This window comes from Syngnathus leptorhynchus, chromosome 18, assembly GCF_054491065.1.
Source record: "Syngnathus leptorhynchus isolate UIUO chromosome 18, UIUO_Slep, whole genome shotgun sequence".
NCBI lineage: Eukaryota > Metazoa > Chordata > Actinopteri > Syngnathiformes > Syngnathidae > Syngnathus > Syngnathus leptorhynchus.
The window spans coordinates 250,141-273,651 of NC_141212.1; the positions used below are offsets into that span (position 1 = coordinate 250,141).

A 23,511-nucleotide genomic window follows, 5' to 3' on the forward strand; every position below is an offset into this window, starting at 1 on the left:
ATAGAGCCCAACGTTGGCAGCGTCGGTTCGGGGTGCCAATCATTCCATCTGGAATGGGATGAGGCTTTTTGTCCCCACTTTTGCCCCTAATGCTTACAACGCCAGTCAAAAGGTTGCCATCTAGGTTGGCAGAGTTGCCATTTCACAACAAACCAAGGAGACTGTCCCTCTGAACGGGGGAGGATGGCACGATGCCTTTGTGATTGACAAGCAGTCGGCCGAGCACCTTTTGGCCCTCGAGGCACATCCGACGTCCCGGTGAAAGGAAAATGGATGAATGGACCTTGAGGGCAGACGCCGCCAACATTGAAAATCCCACATTTGGCAGTCCTTGACTTGCTCTTTCTAGAGAAGAAACCGAGAACATCCATTTTGGCATTTTTAATATTAAAATGAAAATCAAATAACCGCTGCTTTGAAAAATCAGTTCCAGTGTCCAGAAGTTTTGGCAGCCTAAAATACACACCTTTGACCCCGATGAAAAGGGGCAAAAATGGACAATCGCGACATTTGGCGTCAGCGAGACGCTTTTTCCACACACGTCATATACAAAGAGCCCAAATATGACATAACAAGCAGCTCTCGAAATTGTTGACGGTCGCAAACGATTTCGGCTCAGCCAGAGGGAAAAGGTAACGACAACAGAATTGGAAGACAAGAGCCGCCGACTGGCTCCGCAAAACAATCTGCCGCTCATTCATCGTGCGCTTAGTGTGAACTGAAAGAAAGAAAGAAAGAAAGAAAGAAAGAAAGAAAGCGCTGCTTGAGGAAGACGCACATACGGCGAGCGCTCCCGCGCGTCACTGCTGGCGATTGCGTTGAACGAAGGCCAGCACGTCGTCTTTGGACAGCTTGTCGGGGTCCACGCGCGTCTGAGAGTCGTGCACGATGACGCCGTCCTCCCAGGCCCAGAAGAGTCGCCCGGCGTGGCACACGCTGAAGCAAAACAGACAAAGTCGGTTGGCTCCAGAAAAGTCACGACGGCGGGCGGCCGACGTACCGGAAGGGCGACGCGGCGTCGCAAGGCGTGTCGTAGCTGGACTCCTTGGTGCTCTTGTTAAAGAAGAACTTCCTGTTTGTGATTTTGCTGGAGGCCATCATCCACGGCTCTAGACGGCGGCGGAGGAGGATGAATCAGAGCTGGACAAATAAGGGAGTGGAGACGTGTACCGTTGGTGGTCTTGATGATGTAGAGCCCGGTGGGAAGGAAGTGGCGGTCGTCTCGGCCGGTGTAAGACAGACGCGGGACGCCGCCCGAACTCTTGGTCACCTTCATTTCCAGCCTGAGGCATTGTACAATGAATGCAGGCACACACACACACACACACACACACACACACACACACACACACATACACACACATGCACACACACACATACACACACACACACACACACACACATACACACACACACACACACACACACGCTGCCCTTGGAGGTCAAAGAGTCATGCCGCCGTACCGGACAAAAATCCTCTCCATTTCCTCCAGCCTGTAGACCTCCTTCACCCTGTTTGGAGGCAGCCGATGGACAATCACGGACGGTGGGGACTGGACGGGCGTTCAAAGTCGCCCGGCCGCTTCTCCCTTTGGCGCTGCCTACCTGATGGGGTTCATGTCAGGTCTGCTGGGCTTGGCCACCGCCTTCACAAACTTTTCGGCCATGGCGATCCTGCACACAGGGCTTCCCATCAAAAGGCGTGGAAAAGCCAGGACTTAAGTGAGCGGGCGCCGACTCGCTCTTCCCACCGTCTGTTGAAGTGCTGATCTCGGACGTCGGTGCCGTTGAGAACCAGCGCGTCCATCACGTGCACGGCGTTGATTCGCCGCTGCGCTTTGCCCTGCGAACGGAGACGCACCCGCGTTTACGAGGCCGCGCCCACCTGGCCCTTCAGCTCGCCCACCTCGCCCTTCAGCTCCTGCACGATCTCGGCGCTCAGCAGAGAATCTCTGGGGAGCTCCAGCTTGAAGTTCTCCAGCTTCCTCCAGCGCAGAGGCATCTTCCCGTCCCACGTGTAGATCTGGGACTTCTGCGGGGGTAGGCAGGCCTTTGCCTCAAGTATTTCCACCTTCGTGCGGATCGGGATTGTCACTCACGCCCAGCGCCAGAAGGAAGATCTGCTCGCCGCCTCCCACGATGCAACGGTGATCCAGGACCCGGTGCAGCTTGTTGAGCGTGGCCGGGTTGAGCGCCGTCGGGCTGCTCTGGAACGACTCCGCGTCGGGGTTCTGGGGCACGAGCCGGGTTTTAACGCAAGGCAAGACCGCAAACTTGGAGATGACACAGACCTTGATCAGTTGGTAGAATTTGGTCCTGGCGTCCGAGGAGGCCGGCGTCACCCTGGCCTTGTCGGGCACCTGCGAGCGAGCGAGCGAGCGGAAGGCGTCAAGGCGGCCCAGGCGGCGGGAGAATCGGAGCGGGCGGCCCACTCACCCCCCACAGCTTGAGACACTGCTTGCGGAGGTCAGCTTGCCGGGACTCGCCCAGCGTCCTGCGGGCGGGGCGGGGCGGAGACACGCTCAGATGCCGGCCGGATGCTCAGATGCGCCAGCAAATCTACTCACGGGTCCAAGACGAAGGCGTGGATCTTGGCCAGAGCTTTGATCTGGACGGCGCACAGGCTGGCGGGACATTAGACCGCACCGCTTCAGTCAGGTAGGACTCGACAAAAGATGTGAAGGAAACAAACCATGAGACGGGAGCGGGCACCTCTCGTTGGCGTTGACCATAAATTGGTAGAAGTCGGCGTCCTCCTTGACGATGGCGAGAGGAACCACCTCGATCACGTCCAGCTCGGTGTCGCGCAGCTGCTTGAGTTTCAGGTTGACTCGGAACAGGTACTCCCTGACCGCCTCCGAGCCGGGCTTCAGACCTCGGCACACCACGTACCTGCGGCGACAGAACCCCCAGCCCCAAGTGACCTTCACCGTCTGACCCCCCCCCCCAAAAAAACCCAGACATGCCGATACGGTACCTCTCAGAGTTAGCGGGCCGACTGGTCACGGGTTTGAAGAGCGTGACCCGGTCGAAGCAGAGGTACAGAAGGTAGACCAAGCCTACGCTGAAAGGCGTGAAGAGGTCAAAGGTCTTACAGACAAAATGGCCGCCTAGAACAGAAAAACATTTCATTTCAAAAAGAGTTGAAACAACGTGGAGCCGTGGCTCAACAAAGCGGGCCCACCTACCTGTCCTGAGTGTGGAGAGAGCGGTGAGGAACTGGCAGAGGAGCAGCTGTTTGGTCAGGATCTCCTGAAGGTTCTCCTGGCCTTCCACAGAGAATCCCTGACACGAGACCACGCATTAGCGGAGAGCGCGCCGACCGAGCAAACGTGATTTGGAAACACTGGCGCCCGCCCGCCCATGCCAGTCCCTCCCTCCCTCCCTCGCTCACCCCGTCCGCCATGAGGATATGCAGGCCCCGGCCCTCGGTGCTGTCCAGCACAAAGTTGCGGAAGGCCGTCACATTCTCCGGCCGGGTGATGTCGCCGTCGCCGTCCACGCCGCCTTCACCTGGGACACGTCGACGACGGCAGAGAAATCAAGGCGGCAGAGACATCTCCAAAACGGCCGGGGTTCCTTTTGGGAGGAAGCGTTTTGGTCTTTTTTTTTTCCCCCTCGCTAGCGTCCTACCGTAGTAGGGCTCAAAGAGCTCGCTGGGCGCGGCGTAGAAGTCTTCCAGTTTGAAGTCGCAGGGCCCCTTCAGCGTCATGCCGAAGCCTTTGGCGTGCCAGCGTCTCCTCCACAGGATGTACTCGGAAAAGCCGCCGGGCCCGGCGCACACGTCGCCAAAGTACAGAAGCTCGTTGCCGCTGTCGTGGGTCAGAGACTTCTACGCCGGGCGTCAGCGACACGGCGCCGAGGCGTGTCGCTGACGCAGGCGCCCCCGGCGAGCGCGCGCGCACTCACCCCGTCGGGACCTTTCGGGTCGGTGAACATGTGCTCGAAGCAGTAGTCGATGTTGCCCATCTTCATAGCCGCTCTAAATGCGACAAAGCCTTAGCGTGACGGCAGTCTGCAAAAGGGCTGGCCACGCACCTGTTGAGGAAGACGCCTCCCCGGATGGTCTCGTAGGGGTTGGAGCGAGTGCGCGCTCTCCTCATCTCCTCGCCCTCCAGGTCGTCAAACACCGTCTGCAGCCACCGTGGGTCGGAATGTTTGCTTTCAATTCTGGAAAGGGCCGGCCCCGCTCCGCTCCCTTTCAGGCTCACCTTGCACCTGAGAAGCGTGTGCAGGAGGTCTTCGCTGCAAAACTGGGTTTCGTCTTCAATCTTCATTTTTTTCTGTCACAAACAAAAATGGAGGAACAAAGATGGGTCCAATCCAGAAAGGTTTCCCCGAGTACTTACCGGTCCCACCGCCATCCAGTCCCTCAACTCATCGGCGTCGGGAATTTCCGTGGTGCATTCGGGGAACCAGTCCACCTTCTCCGTGGCGTCGGGCTAGATGCAAACACAAAAAGCGTGGGCCGTCGTGGGCGACCTCACCCCGTCCGTCACCAAGTCGCTACCTCCGGTTCATCCCGCCAGTCCACATTGAGGTCCCCCTGGAAGCCCCGCAGCGTGAGGCCGAGACCGCGCCTCCCCCGCTGGGTGGACGCCTCCACGATCTCCTTACGGCCCTGGCCGAATTTGCCCAGGCCCTCGCCCTGGCGGAAGCCCATCTTGGCCTGCCGAACACCAACTTGGGTCAGACTCAAAGTCTTCTTTGAGGAACACTCGCTCCCGTTTGGGAAAGCGGTCTCACATTGCAGTCCACAATTCTGGCATTCTAAAATGTTACCATGAGCTTTTGTGACACGCTGTTGTACATGGAGAACTTGGAGTCCTGCGGGGGCGAGTCGGCGTCCCCGGCGCGCGCCGCTACGGACGGCACGGAGAATCCCGCTCGGGGCTCTTCTTGGTCGCTGAGAGAATCATTCTGGCTGGAGTCTGGAAACGTAAATAACATCACCTCTGCCGCCGTCGGATGGGCGAGTAGGCCGAGCCTACCTTGTCTGGACAATCTGGACTCTTCGTCGGAGCTGCTGTCGTCACGGCGCATCTTGGCAGCCAGACCGGGAGCGGCGTCGGCTCTTCTCTTCATGGTGGCTGCTGCAGAGCAAGGAGAAAGGAGTCTTCGTTTGAGATTCAGCTCAAAATCCGTGGTCCAACAATAGGGCAGTCCTCCAATGGACAATTGTGATCATTTTTCATTGCAAAAACCCACTGATGGCTGGAAGGAGCGGCCAGCGAGCAACAAGCAAGGAGAGGAGCGTCAGTGCCAAGCCAAAGGAATCATTTCGACAGGAGCCTGCAGAGTTGATGAGATCGACACGCTCTCAAGGACAACCCAGAGGGGGTCGTTGAGCTCAACGTGATCGATGGCTTAAAAAGTCATCAAATCCAACAGATTTTCCATTGAGCGTCAAACGAAAGTGCGCAACTGGAGCTGTTAGCAACATACATAGCATTGACAGGCGGCTGGCTAACTTTGACCGATTCCGCGTCACTTTGTCAGCGGTAGAACGTCAACTCCGTGCGGACTTGCTTCAACGATCCGCTCAACAAATGGACAGTGACTGGAACAATCGCTCGGCGTTTCACATGGATATCCAAGGTAGCTTTACTGTTTTTGTTTCTTTGGCTTTCCAAAGGGGTCCTTTGGGTGCCTGCCTGCCTGCCTGCCTGCACACAGACACACACACAGTCACACACACAGGCGCTGGTCGCGAGATGATGACGTAGCAGAAGCAACCGCCAACGCTGCCTGTTTAAAAAACCCCAATTGGCCACAACGTTCATTCTTGTCTTTTGGCAATTATTGTCACGTTCTATACCGCTTTTCCTCAAATTACCTTTTAAATTATCCGTTAATGAATGTGAATTGACAATAACTGGGGCTTTTCTTTTGAATGAAGGAAGGAATTGTGTTATATGCCTCCCACGTTTCTACAATGTGTAAATATTTCAAATCGTTTTCCCGGGAAAAGACTTCATATGTTCCTGGAGTCATTTGGTTTCATTTCGAAAATGATAAAACACAAAATTGGAACATTCTCATTACGGTGTAAAAGAAGAAAATGACACGTGACCCTAAGAATAACAATTACGAATTGAATTTTCAACTCCGCGTTGTCTTCATTAAGGGATTAGCCTTCAAGTGCATGTGTTCTGGATTGCACTAATCCTTATTTGGCAATCGCCAAATCGGCCAATCCAAAACGGCGACTCTTTTCATTGTTACGACGGGACAGGACAGCTCAGGACAGATCAGGACAGTTCAGGACAGTTCGCTCCGCCGAGAAAAATTTGGAAATGATTGGGAGCGTTCTTGAACATTTTACAGTTGCTGCTGCAGCAGCACTTTCCAACGTACACGCTTTGGCCACATGGGGGCAGTATAATAAATAAATGAAATGAGGATAAACAGAGTTGGTTTTTGCTCCTCATTAAACTGAAGTGGCATCAGTGTTTTTTTGCAGAAGATAACTACTCGATGCTTGTGACTATTGTTCTCTAATCTTGATTACTAGTGTACATCTGGGCTCCACGTCACTCTGTGCTGATTGTGTCATTTCGTGTCTTTTTTGGACCACCTCTCCATGTGCGTTAAATCCAGCACATCTCCAGAGGCCGCCGGCCTAATCCTCCGCTGACACTGTTGCACGCACGAACCGTTCGTTCATCGGCGCCACGCATGTGAACAACTTACGCAATGGCGCTCGCTGTATATATCTGGACGACCTGACTCGTCCAGGTGACTGACTGCAGTGGTGAAGCCAGTGTGTCTTTTGGACCTGAGGGGACGGGCACCACGGGCCCTGGAGTGGACTTTGGCCCGTTTCAAGCAGTAGGGGACGACCGACAGCAGGCATGTTTTTCTTCCGCATCCCTCGACTGACCCCGGGATACATTCGATACCTCCAGGTGCGTGTGCGTGACCTACCGGACGTGGATCGGTCTTGAAGTGGAAATTGGCATTTAAAAAAAAAAAATAAAAATTAGACTTTTGGGAGGGACCCAATGTTGAGTCCAGACTGTTGGTTAAATCCATTGCCGTGAAATTTGTCAAAGGTTGAGCAAAAGTCAGCCGTGCTCACCTTCTTTCAGACCCAGGCGGTCCTGCAGAGCCGCGAGGGTGCGGCGATGCCCCGCCTGGCGTTCCTGCTGGGATTGATGGGGGTGAGCGTGTCCGGCTACAGCTCTCGCCAGCTGACGCTGCACTGCAAGCCCGCCGCTCGTCTCTTCAGATGAACAAGAGGGACGGACCAGGTCGGATACGCGCCACGGATGGCCACCGTCACCGGATTTGCTGGCTTTATCGTCTACGGGAAAACTTTAGATGACAACAATTTGAAGTAGCTAGCAGAAACATCATCCTATTAGATTCAGTGGGGCACAAAAGCAAAATGTCATATTTTTGGGGCGACTTTGCACTCGTGAATTTTGTTGTTTGTTTGAAACCTCCACATGAGATTGCACATATCACTTTGACACGCTGAATGAGATTAGTCGACGACGACGGGCCACCGCGATGACCTGAACCGGGCGACATCTGAGTGAAAAGTCGCCCACGTCAAAGAAGCTGAGCAGAAAGTGTTTGCGTTTTTTGTTAGCGTAGGAACGTAGCGGTGACCGGGCGTGTCAATGAAAGCTTTGAGACGAGATTAGCAGGGAAGGAGGGCGGCCAGATCCTCTTAGCAAACATCCGCTTACATACTGTACGGCAGGTTAGAGGTCACTCACCCTGAAATGGAGACGTGAAATAGTCCGACCAAAAAAATTGCCATATTCTGGGAATATTAGGAATTTGATTTAAAAAAAATAAAAGGGAAAATATTGTACTGTTCAGAAAATGGATGGATCTAACGCTTGAAAGTAACCTGTGAACAAGTTAAAAACATGTTTATTTCTTTTGACCACAGCACCATCTGCTGGCTCAGAAGGACATTACCTCTTGCCCTAATGCAAAACGTTGCCACTAATGAGAAGAAAACAAAGAAAAATGTTTTTCAACTAGATTCCCTTGCAAAATGCATTTTTTTTTTTTTTTTACAAACGTCAACATTGGCCTGTGTTTGTGCTGCGCCTATTTTGTCGCCGTGACGTGATTACGGTCACAGAAAGGTCCCTGCCGATCCGATTGCGCTGTGTCGCAAACGCCGATAAGGTCAGTTGACGCTACTTATCTGTTTGTTTAAAGGCCGATAAAGGAGCAGCAGAAATATGTGCTTAGCCGTCGTTTGGTCTGGATGCAAAAACCAGCAAAAGGTTTTGGGCCACACTGAAAAAACACAACATGAGATTGCTTGTGAATGTGAAAAATGGAACAGAAAGAAATCTGTTTTCGTCCGGGTCGTTAGTGGAAGTTACAGAAAGTGTGTCACGTGTGTGTTTCGGGAAAAGTAGTCATGTCTTTTTGGGAATAAAAGTGAATGGAAAAGTCATAGTTTTCTTTTTTTCGGATATATGCACAATTTATGGAGGCGGTTGCGGGCAAGTCATTGTTGCGGATTGTGACCGTCAGCTTCTCGCTCGGGTGAGGCCCGCAAACTCCATTGTGAGGCTGCTCGCATGGGGAGAAGGCTCTCGTTCCTCTCAACAAAGACGCCACTGTCGGCAACCAGAGAAGGAAGGAGCCGAGATGCCGCCCGTGCAAACGCAACGCCATCCGGTGCAAGTGAAAGCCAGATGCGGGCCGCCGCCGCGGAACACGCGCTCTGGCTTAACTAAAAAGGTCTCCTTAAAAGCTGCCGCTTGGATTTCATCCGCATTCCTCAGCGACTTACTGTAAGCGCACGCGGCCACTGAAAGTCAGGTGAGCCGTCTTTAACCGGAGCCAGGGGGCGGCGGGGCGGCGGGACGACGCCGAGATCGAGTGATTAAGGCATCGATTGGGTTCAAAGTTTGCGCTGGAGCGCTTGCGGCTCGACTACGGTCGAAGAAAAGTGAAAAAAAACACACCAATGCACAGAGCTCCGTCCGTGCAGAGGTAGGTAGGTGCCTGACGTCACGGGAAAGCGCTACATTGTTGCTCTCCAGCACATGACTGCAACTCTCAGTGGGAGCGAGGGGATGCGGGAGAGAGGAGGAGGAGCCAGCCCAGGTGCTCACGTAAAGAGCCAGCCAGCCAGTCGGCCAGTCAGCCGGTCAGCCGGCCAGCCAGCCAGCCAGCCACCCAGCCAGCAGGCCAGCCAGCCAGCCAGCCAGCCAGCCAGCCAGCCAGCCAGCCAGCCAGCCAGCCAGCCAGCGCACATTTGCGCACGCACGCAGGCACGGCAAACGAGCAGCACTCGACTTTGTGAATGAACAATAGCTGGATGTGAGAGCAGAGTGGGAACGTTTGGGGAGGTCTCACGGTGACATTGTTGTGATCCAACAAGTGGAGCCATGTTCCGGAGAAGCAAGAGCAAAGCATTGGTGGAAGAGGCGCCGGAGGAGGAGGACGACGACATGTCCTGGCACTTCCGTCACTGCTACAAGGTAACTCTTGTCAACTTTTTCTGCTTATGTGGTCAAGACATTCCAGGGCTGATATTTTTGCCAAGAGTTGATTCAATATGTCGCCAGTCAATGAACAAAGGGGAATCAGAAGACGGCGGCGAGCGAGCGAGCGAGCGAGCGAGGGCCCCGAAAGGTTCCGAGTCAGCCACAGTTTGCGAGCAGCTGCTTTATGTCAAAGTGTGGCGGGAATGGGGGGGGGGGGGGCATGATCTTCAACCCGCAAACACTTTTGGGCTTCTATCTAATCTGATTTGGTTTCAGGCCAATGGCGTATTTACGAGCGGCTCCTCCGCTACGGCTGTCACGTGGTCATTTTGCATTCCGAGGTTGTCAATAGAACCTCTGAACCCTCGGACTGCCTTTCTCAGGCCGGACCTCTCCGACGTGTTTCTTTCTCCCTTGGGAATTTGGACTCTGGCTCCGATCTGAGAGGTGAAGAAATCCCACGGGCCTCAGCTCAGTCGCAAGGACAAGTCTGAGCGTTTCCCAAGGAGAGGGCGGGGTGGGGCCGGGCTGAACCGAACCGGGGAGGTCACACTTGATCGAGGATGACTCTTGCTTCTCCTCCACCACGTGACACTGGACCATATTGGCAGACGGACAGAGCTCCTACGGGATGTCCATCCATCATTTGCTCTCCTGTTCCAGCACTTTGAAGCCATCGCGGTGGATTTGAAAAAACAAACAGGACGGACCATTGTCATCAGCAGCGACCCTCGCTCGGTGTTGCCAAGATGATCGCTTTCTTCGGGCTCTAATGGGGGGGGGGTGCAATTGTCTCAACTGTTTCAGGACAAAGACGTGGGAGGAGAGGAAAAGGAGGAGGAGGGGGAGGAAGCCATCACGCACGTATCCAAGGTAAACAACAAATTCCATTGACTTTCTTCGGGCAGCTTGAGCATTAGCATCGAGTTTCGCTTTTGCGACATCTATCTGGATTGAAAAGCAGACGTCACGTAAACAACTGGCGAGAACTGAGAGAAAAGGTAGCTTTGCTAAGGATGGAGGAAAAATCAGTGCGGCAATGGCGCTAACAGAGCACGAGCGGTGGACCTGGCCGCAAGCACGCACGCACGCACGTGGCCTTCTTGTCAGATGCCAAGAAGCTGAGCTAAAGCAGAGCCGCGCGGCTCGGCGGCGGGCGCCAGCGTTTATCAGTAAACATGTCCATCAGTTAACATCAGCACAAGCGCGTGCTTATCTGGCTCCGTTGCGCGTGGCGTCTTAAAAGGCTGACTCGGAATGGCTCACAACAAAAGCAATTTGGAATTCCAACACTTGTTCAAATGCTGTCACACACACACACACAATGTTGGGTCGGGTAGAGGCGACGCTGTTGACTTTGTTTGTACGTTGGGCTGGAGAAGGGAAGGAAAGGCAACATTCTTTGAGGGGGCCACAGACATCGGGAGGCCCAAAAAAGGCCTTTTACTCGGCCGTGCAACTTTGGCTTCGCCGGACCTTTGCTAGGCACGATTGAATTATTTTTCTTTGCCTCAGCGGCGACACGCAAACAAAAGAGGCGGCCTCAGCGTCATCCCAACGGTGGGAATGTTTTGAGAAGAGCCAAGCGGAGGCAAAAGCAACAGCGTTCGTCAAGATTGCTCCATAATCTCGCCGCTTACGAGTCCACCGAGGCTTGAGAAAGAACTCGGTGTGCCGTTTTTTCGGAGGACACGAAAAGACTCAAAGAGCTCAAGCGTGCTCGCTTCAAGCGGCTTGGAAAAAGGACAATGAAATGAAGCGAAACGGCAAAATGTTGCGGCTGTAAATGTCTTCTTGTGACAGGAGGCCAAGGTGAAGATGATGTCCAAAAAAGACAGGAAGGACAAGAAGATGTCGTCGTCCTCCAAAGACGACAAAGACTTTTTGCTGACCGGAGAGAAGCTGGCCGAGCGCCCAGGGTAAGCTTGAGGCTCTGATGGGTGCTTCAAAGTCCACTTTCCAAACATGACTATGGTTTCTTTGCAGGGGTCACAGGAAAGAGAAATGCGAGAAGCCCGACAAAGCGCTTTGCTTTTGGGAAAGCGTCACCATGACCATGAGACACATTTCTCCTGCCAAAAAGACGGACGGGCGGGAGACATCCCACGCGCGGGACGATGCCGCCGCCCCAAACGGACGCTCGCCCGCTCGGAGCCCCGCCTGCGCCGTCAGGTGGACGTCGCGCGCCAAAATCAGGCTGGCCGGAATGGGCAGGATGCCCAGGATGAGTCTGTCGGACGCCGCCTGGCAAGGACTGGACTAGACCTTCTCTCAGTCACGGAATAGTAGAGGGCGGAATGGCCCCTTTAGAGCGCCTCGTCGTTGCCGCGCGCCAACATATTACAACCCATAGCTACGCGGACACGTCTGATGGGAGCGCCGGCTCTCGCCGTGAAATGATTTCCTCATTCATTTTGACTCTTCCCCTAAGGATGGATTTCCAGGGCTTTCATAATCAAAAGGAATGCCACGCTTAGTAGAAAACAGGCATTACAATTGTTTTTTTTTTTTTTTTAGAAAACCAACAAAGAGAAAATAGAGAGCAGATTTCTGACACTGACTTTTCTTTTTTTGAACTTTGCTTTCATTTGATCAAAGGAAAAGTGAAGTGGAAGAGCAGCGGCAGCAGCAGCAGCAGCAGCAGCAGATTGAAGCAAGCGCTTCACTTTCCAACGCCAAACATGGCCAGCCAGCCATAAGTGATTGTAAATATTTAATGGTTTGGTCACGCACAAGAGGAAGAAAGATTACAAAAAAGTTGCAAGAAGTATAGAAAAATGCCACAACGGCCATAAATAACATTTCCCTTTGACAACTGTGAATGGCGCGCGTCAACAGACGCGCGCGCGTGTGTGCTCTGCTATGGCGGGGAAGCACAAAACATGGCCGCCCGCCATGGGTCAATATCAAGTCTTTGTACATGGATATTAACACACGGCGGCGCTTGGATTGGTTCCCGTCGCCGCATATTCAAGCGCGCCTCGTTCCGAGCCCAAAAGGTAAACAAGGTTTGGATCTGGTACACTCACGGCTCGGGACGCTACGGAGGCGGGGCTACGGCCGTCTAGAAGCGGAAGAGGTCGATGAAGTGTTGCGGCGAGATGGGCAGCAGGCAGCCGTCGGGGTCGTTGGCCGTGCACGGGTGGCCGCAGTCCTGACAAAACAAGCGGGCGGGGCGGGTCGGGTCAGTCGGCTGGCTCATTGGGACCGGGCGGGGGTGCGCGCTACACCACGCGGTCACAAGAGGGCGTTAAATGGCAAGAGAAGAAAGAGCCTTTCCTGGTTACCTTCCAGAAGAGGACGCTGCAGTGCCTGCAGAAGTGCAAGGTGTCGCCGTACTGCTCCTTGACGGGGTAACGCTTGTGCAGGGTGAAGTACATGCGCTTCCAGTCCACGCCCTCGCTCTTGGCGAGGACCAAATGCCGAGAGAGGTGCTGGAAGAGACCCACCGAGTTGAAAAACAGCAGGCAGGAAGGAAGGAAGGAAGGAAGCAGCGGTTTGCGGCTCTCACCGGCTTGTCCGAGAAGTGGAAATGGCACAGCCGCTTCCACAGCTTGCGGTTCTCGCTGAGGACGTGCAGCGTGGGCGCGGCCTGGCCCAGGTTGATGATGTCGCAGCCGTCCGAGAGGTTGTACAGGATCTTGTTGTGCGTGTACAGCGGCAGGTCGCTGAACGACACGCCGCCCGAGCACATTTGCTGCGCGCGGGTACACCGCGCACGATGAGATGCGGACGGGCCCCCAGCGACCCCCAGCGACCCCCCGCGACCCGTTTTGTATGCCTACCTTGGGGATGTGCAAGTCACTGAGCTGCCGCTGCCACTTGAGAATGTTGTCCAGTCGACAGAGCCAGACGTCCACGTTGCCCACCAGCACGCATCGGCCCACGTGCAGCGTCAGCGTGCGCAGCGCGGCGCTCAGGTCCTGCAACAGCTCCTTGACCAGCCGCGGATTGTAGTGGTCCTCCACCACTGGCGCCACAAAATGCTTAGCGGAGCCCGCAGGAACCCGCACGGCGGCGCCCGCCATCTTCTCGCTCACCCTTTCGAACAATCTTCTCCAGAATGTTGAAGTAGTTCTTCTGGGCCGCTCCGCTCAAGGACGTCAGCTGGGATCTGGCTATCAGCTGGAAGAGCTGGGGCAGAAAGGGAGAGAGAGAGAGAGAGAGAGAGGCAGCCTCAAGACGGACGAAGGGGCCACAATGGAGGACGTGCCGGGCCGGGCCGGGCCGGGGTCGCTCACTTTGGCCACGTAGTTGAATCGCCTCAAGTCGTGGATGGCGCTGGAAAAGTCCAGGCGGTTGAGCGCCTCTCCCAGAGTGCAATAGCCGTGACGCTGCGTGCAACGACAGCGACGTTACCGGAGCGCCATTTTTCAAGCGAGCGCGCGGCACCCACCTCTTTTGTGCTGCCTTTCTGCACGTAGATCCACTTGTCCCTGAAAACAACTACACAGGCGCAAAACGTGGCAGACGGACGGCAAATGCAATGTGCTCTTTGCAAAAACTCACATTGAGACTTGGTCTTGTGGTTGTACAAGTCCTTTCTCCTTTTCAAGTTGGCCAGCTGGCAAATGTCTTGCGCGTGGTCACCGCAGGGGAATCTGTCGGATCACAGAATGCTGCAGCGACTACTTTGTTCAGACGTTATTCCGCTTTTCAAGGAGAGAGGCGAGGAAGGAACGAAAAAAAAAAAATCCCCGCAAGCGCAGCTTTCTGGAACCAATATTAAAACATGGCTAAACGCTACAACAAACGTGATTTTGCAGACCAGTGTCAACAATGGACGTTCTTACTCAATCTCCCGGTGGATGTCGTAGAAGGTGATCCTTTTCCAGCCGTGTTCCGTCTTGGTCCAGCTCCATCCTGGCGACCTCCAGTCCTTGCCCAAGAAAGGCATCCTCGCTGGGGAACGGAGGGAGGGAGTGCAGGAGTGCGGGAGTGCGAGAGTGAGCAAGCGCTGGACAACGATGGCAAACCTTCGTTAACAAGCCAAGCCAAAATGGCAATCACCACGTTACCAAGACAATACGCGTGGCGTGGCGTGACGTGCCGTGGCGTGCCGTGGCGTGCCGTGCCGTGACATGACGTGACATGACGTGGGGTGACGTTCTCAAACCGCAAACTCGACACATAAGGTAAAAGAAGACCTGACTTGTGCGCTTTCTCATTTGCCAGCGAAACATTCGCCTCCATTGAATAAAGAAAGCTTTTCTAACGATAGCAACATGAACGTTTCGAGCAGAAGGGAAGCTTGGACTAACCTTGACAAAGGATGCCAAGTGCTTCTTGGGCCTTTTTCTCGTCTCGTCTCGTCTCGTCTCGCTCTTGTGCTGCTGCTAATGTTGACGACGGAAGTAAACACGCAGCTGTTGGTGTGCAGCTCCGCCTACCTCCTCTCCGATTGGCCGAAGCGCGCATGGTTCGCCAGGTTGCTCCTCGGACCACCGCTGCGGATTGGCCGGACAGAGCTGTCAATCTCTGCTTGCCCGCCTTTCTCCCCCCCACACGTGACAGCGGTTGTCGCACATGTACTACTGTTTAGTTTTGTCCAAAATGGGGGGGTCATATTTAGTACGAATACAAACTAATAACAACAATGAAGACACCATGATTTTCACAAGAGTGCTAATATTAGCAAGAGGGCAATAAAAAAGAAGCACAAGATGGAATGCAAATTGCAAAACGTATTTGTTCAAAGTGAAGTACAATCAATATCCTATTTGAAACAAAAACAAAAGGATATTACAAGGGAACAAATAATAATTGCCTGTGGGTGGGTGGTACATTTGAAATCAGGGCAGGGCAGGGCAGGCCAGGGCAGGACATGACATGACATGACTTGTCTGGGATGACAGTCAGTCTTGAGAAAGGCACACAAATACATCAACATTATTATGTTATGCAGTTTCACAAGCTTCAGGCAGGTCCATGTGTGGAACTGCCTGGGTTCATTTGTTCCTCAATCCCCAGTCCGGTCTGTCCGCTCCGGTCCGGTAAGTCAGCCGGGAAAGGCCCCGCTCGCTCGGTCGAGCCGTGACCCCGATGAAGTTCAGTCCAGGTCTCTCAACTTCTTGCCGCTCTCCTTGGCATTCTTGCAGCTGTACAGCCACTTGATGATCCTCGCGTTGCGCTCGACGACCGAGGTTCCCTGGCGGATCTTCTCGTGCAGGACCTCCTCCTGCAGGCCGTCGCTGCCGTCGCGGGAGAAGCCGTCGTCCGACGCCGACACGCTGATGCTGCGCAGCTTGACGGCCGTCTCGTCCGAGCGCGCCGAGAAGTTCTCCTTACCCAGAGACTCCACGACCTCCCCGTCCAGGCCGCAGTACTTGAAGAAGGCGTCAAAGTCGGCAAAGTTCTTGGAGTACCTGGAGCTGATGTCCGAGCGGGATCGAGCCACCCCTTTGGCCCTGCCGCCGGCGGCGGGAAGGCTCAGCAGATGAGCCGATGCCTCGTTTGGGGCGTTGGCGCGCGCTCCGCTCCGCCTTCTCTCGGGCGTCGGGGTCCTGGTACTCGAGCGGCGTTCCCCGGCAGAAGGCCGAGGCGCGCCGGGTTCCTCCTCGGCGCCGTCGGGCTCCTTCTCGGCCGCCTCGGGTACGCTGACGGGTTTGCTGGCCGAGCTCCGAAGCAGTTTGCGCGTGATGTGATGTTTGCGTTGGCCGCCGCCCACCCTCAGCAGCTCGCATTTCTGCCTGTACAGCAGGATGGAGTCGGGGCGCTTTTTGGAGCTGGAGCGCCGCACCTGCGTCGGGGAGCCTCGGGGGGGCGTCGAGCTCCGGTCGCCGGAAGGCGGCTCGGCGAGCGGCGACTCGCCGGAGGCGGAGCTGACCGCCTGTTGGCTTTTCACGTACTTGGGCCTGCTGGCGGCCAGTCGCTCCACGGCGCTGGCGGCGGGCCCCTTGGCCTCGCTCTCCAGGTCCATTTGCTTGCGAAGGTAGTCCGGACCCTTCTCCAGGATTCTGGAGGTGTCGCTCGCGCTGTCCATGGTGTCTCGGTTCCTCTTCAGCAATGTTTTTGCGGGCTGTCCGGGATTCCGCGCGATCCCATGCTTTGCCCGAGCACGTTAGCGAATGCTGGTCTCTTGCGACACGCGCCGAGCGCTGCCTCGCTGCCCCGCCCGAGACAAACATGGGCTTGTTCAAAGTACACCTGATAGGAAGAAGGGCCGAGTGGGCGTGGGGAGAAGAAGTTTCTGGTGTCTGGCTCCCTCCCTCCAAAATCCAAGCCCCACTTCCGCCGTGCTGCTTCTTCTTCTTCTTGCCTTTTCCTGAAGGCAGAGGGCAGCACTCCAACAAGGCTGTGCCGAAAGTTTGCATCAAGGTCACTCTCACAGAGGTCAGCGGTCGCTGGCTTGCTGACGACATCAAAGAGAGAGAGTCCTTTGCCAAGGTTTTGTTGATGATCACATTCTTTCAAGTTCGCCCTCGCCAAAATGTGATTGATGGACCCCGAGTGTCTTTAACGGCCCGAGTGCACACTGACGGATTGTCCCAATTTGTCAAGAAAGTCTGGAAAGCGGCGCTTTGTCCGTCACTTTTGTTTAGCCTTGGTGTTCCTCGCTTGTCGTCCATCCGTCACTAGAGCGCGTCTGGCTAGCGTCAGGCCGCTGTCGAACGCCACGCTCGGCTTGTTAATGGCTTCGTTGCTTCTGCCTCGCCTCCGGCCCGTTTGCAGAGCAGAGCGGAGCGGACCCGGCCCAACGCTATTTGTTTCCTGTAAAAAAATCAAAATAAAAAAAAAAAGGCAAAGCGAAGGCTTCCGGGAAGGATTACAAAGCTCGGACCCACTCCGAGAATTTCTTGGCTTCGCGAAGCTACTTTAATGCTTCATTTTCGTGTCACTACAATTTTGAGTCGAGCCGCAAAGAGCTTTGATTGTGGATTCCAGGCCCGGTTGTCGACGGGCCACCAACGCCGGCCGCCGGGACCGATAAATCCTTTGATATGCATCCGCTGCTAGATGGACTGACGGACGGCATGTTTGTTGACGTGCTGCGCCTGCACGCACGCGCGCGCGCGCGCGCACGTACTTCCATTCCTCTGACTTGCACACGCGCACGTACTTCCATTCCTCTGACTTGAACTCGATTTCATTGGAATAAATCACGCTTCTGTCCGAGCGCATAAATCACGGCCGCTCTTATCTGAACAGGAAAAGAACGCGCCAAAGCCTCGCTCCAGCCGTTTCGTAAATCCCCACCGGCCGCCCAGCCAGCACACACACGCGCGCGCGCGCTCGCGCGCAGACAGACGAGGTCCCCCCTCACTTTTCATTCCTTTCTTGTTGTTCTTAACCATTCTTGTTTCCTTCAACATTTTTTCCCAGCCAGAGAGAGAAGGGTGAAGAAATTATTGAAGACTGTTGAACAATTTGAAGACGTCCAGATGCCCAAAAGAAAAGAACAGCAAAATGCAAACGCCGACAAAAGGCCTTTTACCACAAAGAGGCAAAATGGCGCAAATTGTGGACAAAAGGACCAACCGAGAGAGAGAGAGAGAGGAGGCCCGTGACGTGGGCCAGGTCACCCCGCCACGAGGAGATGCTCTCATGCTTTGGCAAAGAAACCATGACGACTTTTCCCGTTTGACGCGCGCCGGCTCAGGTTATCGACGGCACGGGAAATCGGACCCGGACCCCATCCTCCTTCCCTCCCTCCCGGCCGGGATGAGGTCGGCGACCGCGCCGCTTACCGCACGCCACCTTTTGTCCGGAATCGCGACTTTTGAGTCACCCGTTAAGTAATCTGTGCAAAATATGTAAAACAGCCGCTAAGCTAACCCCCCCCCCCCCTCCTCCGCCCTTGGGGAATAAAAAGCCACACACTGCCGCTGTTTGTGTTGTGGCACGTCTTAGCCAATCCGGCCGGCCCGCTCGCCCGCCGGCCGGCCGGCTTATTTAGTGTTACATTAACTGTGGATGGAATGTTGCGATTAAGAAGGCCAAAGTCGCTGCCATTAGGACAAGGAGAAAGTGATCAGACTTGACAATGAGCATTGCAAAATGACACAAGGATTTGGTGTAAAAGAAAGGTCGCGAGCACTGCGATGAGTCGCAATGTGTCCAAATGGGACGGCGCCTTGGATAATGGCCAAAGTGTAACCCGAGCCAGCCGGCGGCTGAGTGCCTTTTCATGGCAGCCATTGGGCTTTTCTGTGGAACGCCTCTCCCCCGGCCAAGAATTTCCTCGGAAGCATCGCCGGCCGAGCGCCTAAAGTGCATCGTTAGCCGCGTCGGCTTGCCTTTCGGACGATTCCGGACAAAAACGAGCGGAAAGATTTCACGTTGACAAGGGATATGAGACGGGCCGTCGATGAATTCCCGCGAGAATCCAGTTGCATTTGATGCAAAAGGTAGACTGCTTTTCCCTGCACGCTGAGCGCGGCCGGCCGTGCATCCAAATGCAGAGCAGAGCTCCCGCGGGACCGTGGCTTATGATGCGGAAAGCGCTATCAATGTCTCCTGTGGGGAATGAAATAAGAGGTTCCAAAGAGCTTCTTTACCGTAAGGAGGAAAAGGCCCAAGCCGCTTCGGCGGAACGCCGCTCGCCCGACCCCTGCGCGGAATCTCACCAGCCGGACGGACGGACGAACGAACGAACGACGAGGCGCCGACAAATAGAGTCGGCCCATAACGACAAGTTCCCTCGACTCAGAGGCCAAATGTGTGCTTTTTTTCTTTCTTTCTTTCTTTCTTCCTATAGCCCATGTCAGCCTTGAACTTCAGCTCTGACAACTGGGAGGAAGGCCGCCCCGAAAATATGCATCGCCGGGCGCCGTTTGATTCACGCGTGCTGCCGATTGGGCCTCGTCACGGGCGCGTGATTCACACGCGTAGCATCTAGAGCCGAGTTTGGACATCTCGTCTCTTTGCCTCCTTCCAGATGTGTGCCTCGAGATGCTCGCGGAGTTGCCGCTTTCACCTCTCGACTGACTCGCAAGTCCATCAAAACAAAGAAGACGCACGCACGCACGCACGCACGCACGCTGCTGCACTTTTCAAAAGATTGACCAGCGAGACGGGAGGGAGCAGGCCTTCGGGCCGGACCGCCCCAGGCTGAGTCACGGCATGAGCCAACGGCCTAATAGTATTGCGGTGCGGATGTGCGTGCCTGCCAGAGAGCTGCGCCAATTACACGCAACCAATCCCGTCCGTCCGTCCCTGAAACCATTTACAGGCCTCAATTCAATTTGGCTTTCAAGTTTCACTCACTGCGGCCGGCCAACACAGACCATTCTTGCGGTGGAGACGTACGAGCACATTCCCCATTGGGAGGACAAGAGAAGGCGACATTCTTTCGATAGCGCCGCCATCAAAAAAGAAAAAGCAATCCGACCGTTAGCAATTTGGAGCAAATCACAAGAGGCTTCCTCAAAACTGCTGGCCGTTCCAGTCGCCATGATGACCGAGGCAAGGAAAAGGGAGCGTGAGCTCTTTCTCTGCTGAAGCACTGGCTGGCACGTTGCTTTGCATCCATCATGTGTTTGGTCAGTTTCACGGCAGGGTCCAAATCAACAGCGCTGGGTGGGCAAGGCGGTTGCATGGCTCCAACAGTTGAAATGGCACCTGCTGCTGCTGCTGCTGCTGCTGCTGCTGCTGCTGCTGCTGCTGCTGCTGCTGCTGCTGCTGCAGCTGCTGCTGCTGCTGCTGCTGCTGCTGCTGCTGCTGCTGCTGCTGCTGCTGCTGCTGCTGCTGCTGCTGCTGCTGCTGCTGCTGCTGCTGCTGCTGCTGCTGCTGCTGCTGCTGCTGCTGCTGCTGCTGCTGCAGTGACCCAACCCAGCGATGAGAAGCTGAGAGTCAGGGACAAAACTCTTTTGGAAAACATCCCGCAGTTGCATACCATTTCATTGTTTGTCTGTGTTGCTGCGCTGTCTGTGTTCAAAGCATTGCTTGAAGATTTAAAGCCACAATACATACTGACTCTATGATATTTAGCGTCCGAAAGGCTCAGTCAGCTCTGCCAAGTCAATCAACAGGTTGAAGCTGAGTCACTGCCAGCATGCAGCGCTCACTCACATCTCAAATCTGCACAAATCATCTGTGGTACAAAATCCACTAAGTCACAGCGCCTATCCAATCGCCATGGACAAAGCCATAAAACAATGAGGACTCAATAAACGTCACCCTGGATGTCCATTAGAGGAGGCGCAAACTTGACACAACAGAAAAGTTTGAAGTCATTTGCGAAAGGGAGGAGGGTGAAGAAATGGGCCGGGTCGGGAGAATGTACACGCCCGCATAAAACAAGGAGGGGCATCGACATCTCAAGTGATGGGACAAGTTCGCGGAACGAACGAGGGAAGGGACAGGAGAGCAGCCAAGCGCCTTTGGGCTCCGCGCGTAATCGACTTTGGAGAACTTTTACGCACGGCGCCAAGAGAAAGGAGAGCAGCCAAGAGCGTTTGGGCTCCGCGCGTAATCGACTTTGGAGAACTTTTACGCACGGCGCCAAGATGCCTCACCGCGCCATTCACGGATCCCAACAAAGTCATCGGAGCTAATTGGGAATTTCAGTGGAAGTATCAAACGGGAGGTGCGGGACACGAGAGCGATATATATTGAAACAGTGGAGAGAGAGAGAGAGAGAAAGAGAGAGAGAGAAAGAGGAAGGATGCCCACAGCCATCATCGTCGTCATCGCCGGCACCGCGGAGTGAGTCACCCACGCAGCCAGCCAGGCAGCCAGGCCGAGGCGCACTCATCCCCCCCCCGAAAGTGTGCGCTCGAGCGCGGCTGCATGAGTTGGCAGCTTCCCAACCGCCGAAGCCAGGCTCCCCTGACGCGGGAGCCCCGTGGGCCGGGGTCCACGCGCGTCCACTCCGTCAGCGTCCACTTATGACCCGCGACTCTTTTGAATGATTGAAATGGACGTCTAGCGGACTTCTCGAGAAGGACTTTTTCTAAAAAAGGATTGACATTTTGTTTTAAAGCCACATTCAGGTATGTCTCGTGGTTTAATCACGCTTGATTTCTTATGCTTGCTTTTTAAAAGAGAGTAAAAGTGATCTGCGGGGAAGCCTCCCAACGTCTGCTTTGTGAAAAGCAATTCATTGCATTCCAAATACAAGCTCGCCAACTTTGGCCAAAATGGACCCATGATTGTTTTGGAAAATCCTCTCAAAGCATTTAAGTGGCTCATTTAAGTTTTTAGTCAACGGGAGGTTCTGTGGGTTTTATTATTATTTATTTTTTTCCCCAAGTAGTTTTGATGTGACACATCTGCGTAAGTTTTTATCACATGCCTTCATCTGGCTGTGTAAAGTGTTGCCAGGATTTGTCACGGACGGCAAATGACATGACTTTCATCCTCTCATGTCTTGCAGCTATCCCCCCCCCCCCCCCCCCAACCAAAGCGAGAACTATGAGGGGACTGCGTGCGCACGCCTCTGTGGGACTGCTGCTGCTGCTTGTCACGTGCACGCTCGTCGGCGCGGCACCCACGACCAGAGCGAGCGTGGGCCGGGGTTCGAGGCGCGCCACCGAGCTGGTGAGGCGCGTGGAGGAGCTCGGCCGCGGCGCCGAGAGCACGACGATGAGCAAGACGCGGGCGGCCGAAAGCCCCCGGAGCCGCTGGAGCGCCACCGTGACCCCCCGCGGCCAACACAGAGATTTACGCAGATCGAAAGCCGACAGAAGGGATCGGCCAGTCGGTGAGTCAATCAAACGTTGATAGAGAGAGCCAAACTACTTTTATTGGCATCACTTGCCGACCCCCTCCCTTTCCATACACACACACACACAGGCCGCGCAGGCAACATGAACTTCCCTCAGGCGCAACCCACATCACATTCTATCTACCTACTAGCGTATATGAGCTTACGTTTCGTTTCCAAAGGACGTGTCTCAAAAAGCGTTGGCTTGAGCCTCCCTTTGTCCCTGTAAAAGCAAGCCCTTGTCTTGGCTCTCAAATGCTGCGGCCTTGCCAGGTGAGTCAAGCAAGTCGCAGAAGACCAGCAGAAGGATTGTTAGCTAGCTAATTGCATGTGGCTAACGGCCTTGCAACCACTGATTGCAATTGCAAAGGTCAACTGTCCTACTCTGCTCTGCTCTGCTCTGTCCTGCAGCAGCAGCAGCCGCCGCCGCCGCCGCCGCCTCCTCCCCCGGACGAAAGGACAAATACCTGAAGCACATCACAGGTAAGACTACATGCGCCGGCCGCGGAGGAGCACCAGCCGACGCTGACAAACGTTGCCGTTGCAGGTCCGCTCTACTTCAGCCCCAAGTGCAGGAAGCACGTGTACCACGTGTACCACCAGACCCGCGACTGCACCATCGCCGCATGTAAGCTAAGCCAGCCCGTCGCTGGGAAACCAGGTGTGCGTCATTTAAGGCCCCGCCCCTCTTTCCCTTTTGGCAGATTTCAAACGATGCGCGCGGCTGCTCACGCGTCTTGCCGGCAGTCCCATGTGCACGGGGGGGTAACGCCCGGCCGGCCGGGGCCGCTCCGCCTCGCCACCGGGACATTTGAGCGCCCCCAACAGCGGAGACACGGAGCCGGCCGGCCGGTGAAAAGTGCCTCGGACGCGGGACGTCCCGTGCGGAAAAACTATTTGTTGAACTCAGCCGTAACAAGTGTCCTTTGACTCAAGTCTACGCTACTCAAAAGTAAAAAAAGCTGACTGGACGTCTTTCACAAAGACAAGAGGATGGGCCGCCTGCTCGCCGGCTCACGTAAAGGATACGGACTGGACGGGCCCAAGCGCCCGCACGAGATGCTTCAACGTGGAGGGGAATCACGGAACATATTTATATTTCAAGGTTTTCGTGCGCGTTGTCTTCAACCCACACTACACAGATATATTTAAATAAATGATATCATTGGTACAAAAACAAAAACAACAACCAAAGAGTCATGTTTGACTCCTGCTTTGGCGCTTTGAATGCGGCCGGCGCAAATCATTGCGCAGCGTGTCACCGCAGACGGACGCAGCTGCACTTGCGGATGGGAACAAAAGCGGATTTTTGCTCACGCTTCTGAACGCCAGCCATCGTCCAGGGTTTAACGCCGTGTCGGGACCTTCGAGGCATCCGGTCGCTATTCATTCCGA

At 54.9% G+C, this 23,511-nt stretch overlaps 5 protein-coding genes across 18 annotated transcripts; 2 read left to right on the top strand and 3 right to left on the bottom strand.

Moving 5' to 3' along the window:
- Positions 1-366: 366 nt before the first annotated feature.
- Positions 367-7,223, bottom strand: cmtr1 (cap methyltransferase 1). 9 transcript variants are annotated; one of them, XM_085937302.1, is made up of 25 exons: positions 7,082-7,223; positions 6,694-6,942; positions 4,992-5,093; positions 4,783-4,931; positions 4,511-4,669; positions 4,350-4,442; positions 4,212-4,283; positions 4,039-4,133; positions 3,910-3,982; positions 3,634-3,832; positions 3,395-3,513; positions 3,189-3,285; positions 2,978-3,110; positions 2,713-2,892; positions 2,568-2,624; positions 2,437-2,494; positions 2,292-2,360; positions 2,100-2,231; positions 1,907-2,032; positions 1,752-1,843; positions 1,606-1,674; positions 1,465-1,512; positions 1,171-1,283; positions 1,001-1,109; positions 367-936 (listed from the first exon to the last, which is right to left on the bottom strand). In XM_085937302.1, exons 2-25 carry the CDS (start codon positions 6,893-6,895, stop codon positions 801-803), a joined length of 2,682 nt encoding a protein of 893 aa, XP_085793428.1. In that variant the 5' UTR covers positions 6,896-6,942; positions 7,082-7,223; the 3' UTR covers positions 367-800. The 9 variants fall into 9 exon arrangements, with proteins under 9 accessions (XP_085793428.1, XP_085793432.1, XP_085793429.1 ...); XM_085937306.1 differs by lacking the exons at positions 6,694-6,942; positions 7,082-7,223 and adding exons at positions 5,209-5,292; positions 5,472-6,666; XM_085937303.1 differs by lacking the exons at positions 6,694-6,942; positions 7,082-7,223 and adding exons at positions 5,209-5,292; positions 5,446-6,666.
- fbxo25 (F-box protein 25) lies at positions 7,163-14,842 on the bottom strand. Of its 5 annotated transcripts, none has more exons than XM_085937313.1 (11): positions 14,489-14,704; positions 14,264-14,372; positions 13,980-14,071; positions 13,867-13,916; positions 13,712-13,804; positions 13,511-13,604; positions 13,256-13,440; positions 12,982-13,167; positions 12,758-12,904; positions 12,500-12,624; positions 7,163-7,306 (listed from the first exon to the last, which is right to left on the bottom strand). In XM_085937313.1, the coding sequence occupies exons 1-10, from the start codon at positions 14,661-14,663 to the stop codon at positions 12,535-12,537; spliced, it is 1,221 nt and encodes a 406-aa protein (XP_085793439.1). In that variant the 5' UTR covers positions 14,664-14,704; the 3' UTR covers positions 7,163-7,306; positions 12,500-12,534. The 5 variants fall into 5 exon arrangements, with proteins under 5 accessions (XP_085793439.1, XP_085793440.1, XP_085793441.1 ...); XM_085937314.1 differs by having other exon boundaries at positions 7,252-7,317; XM_085937315.1 differs by lacking the exons at positions 7,163-7,306; positions 14,489-14,704 and adding an exon at positions 14,732-14,842 and having other exon boundaries at positions 12,167-12,624.
- Positions 8,747-12,622, top strand: LOC147042013 (uncharacterized). The gene is made up of 5 exons (XM_085937319.1): positions 8,747-8,973; positions 9,044-9,464; positions 10,278-10,343; positions 11,274-11,389; positions 11,457-12,622. The coding sequence occupies exons 2-5, from the start codon at positions 9,372-9,374 to the stop codon at positions 11,731-11,733; spliced, it is 552 nt and encodes a 183-aa protein (XP_085793445.1). The 5' UTR covers positions 8,747-8,973; positions 9,044-9,371; the 3' UTR covers positions 11,734-12,622.
- A 39-nt stretch (positions 14,843-14,881) lies between the features above and the next one.
- Positions 14,882-18,024, bottom strand: fam110c (family with sequence similarity 110 member C). Its single transcript, XM_085937317.1, has one exon. The coding sequence runs from the start codon at positions 16,450-16,452 to the stop codon at positions 15,520-15,522; it is 933 nt and encodes a 310-aa protein (XP_085793443.1). The 5' UTR covers positions 16,453-18,024; the 3' UTR covers positions 14,882-15,519.
- A 3,800-nt stretch (positions 18,025-21,824) lies between these two features.
- alkal2a (ALK and LTK ligand 2a) lies at positions 21,825-23,277 on the top strand. Of its 2 annotated transcripts, XM_085937892.1 has the most exons (4): positions 21,825-22,113; positions 22,528-22,599; positions 22,664-22,744; positions 22,821-22,985. In XM_085937892.1, exons 1-4 carry the CDS (start codon positions 21,825-21,827, stop codon positions 22,883-22,885), a joined length of 507 nt encoding a protein of 168 aa, XP_085794018.1. In that variant the 3' UTR covers positions 22,886-22,985. The 2 variants fall into 2 exon arrangements, with proteins under 2 accessions (XP_085794018.1, XP_085794017.1); XM_085937891.1 differs by having other exon boundaries at positions 22,528-22,744; positions 22,821-23,277.
- The last annotated feature ends 234 nt before the right edge of the window (positions 23,278-23,511 follow it).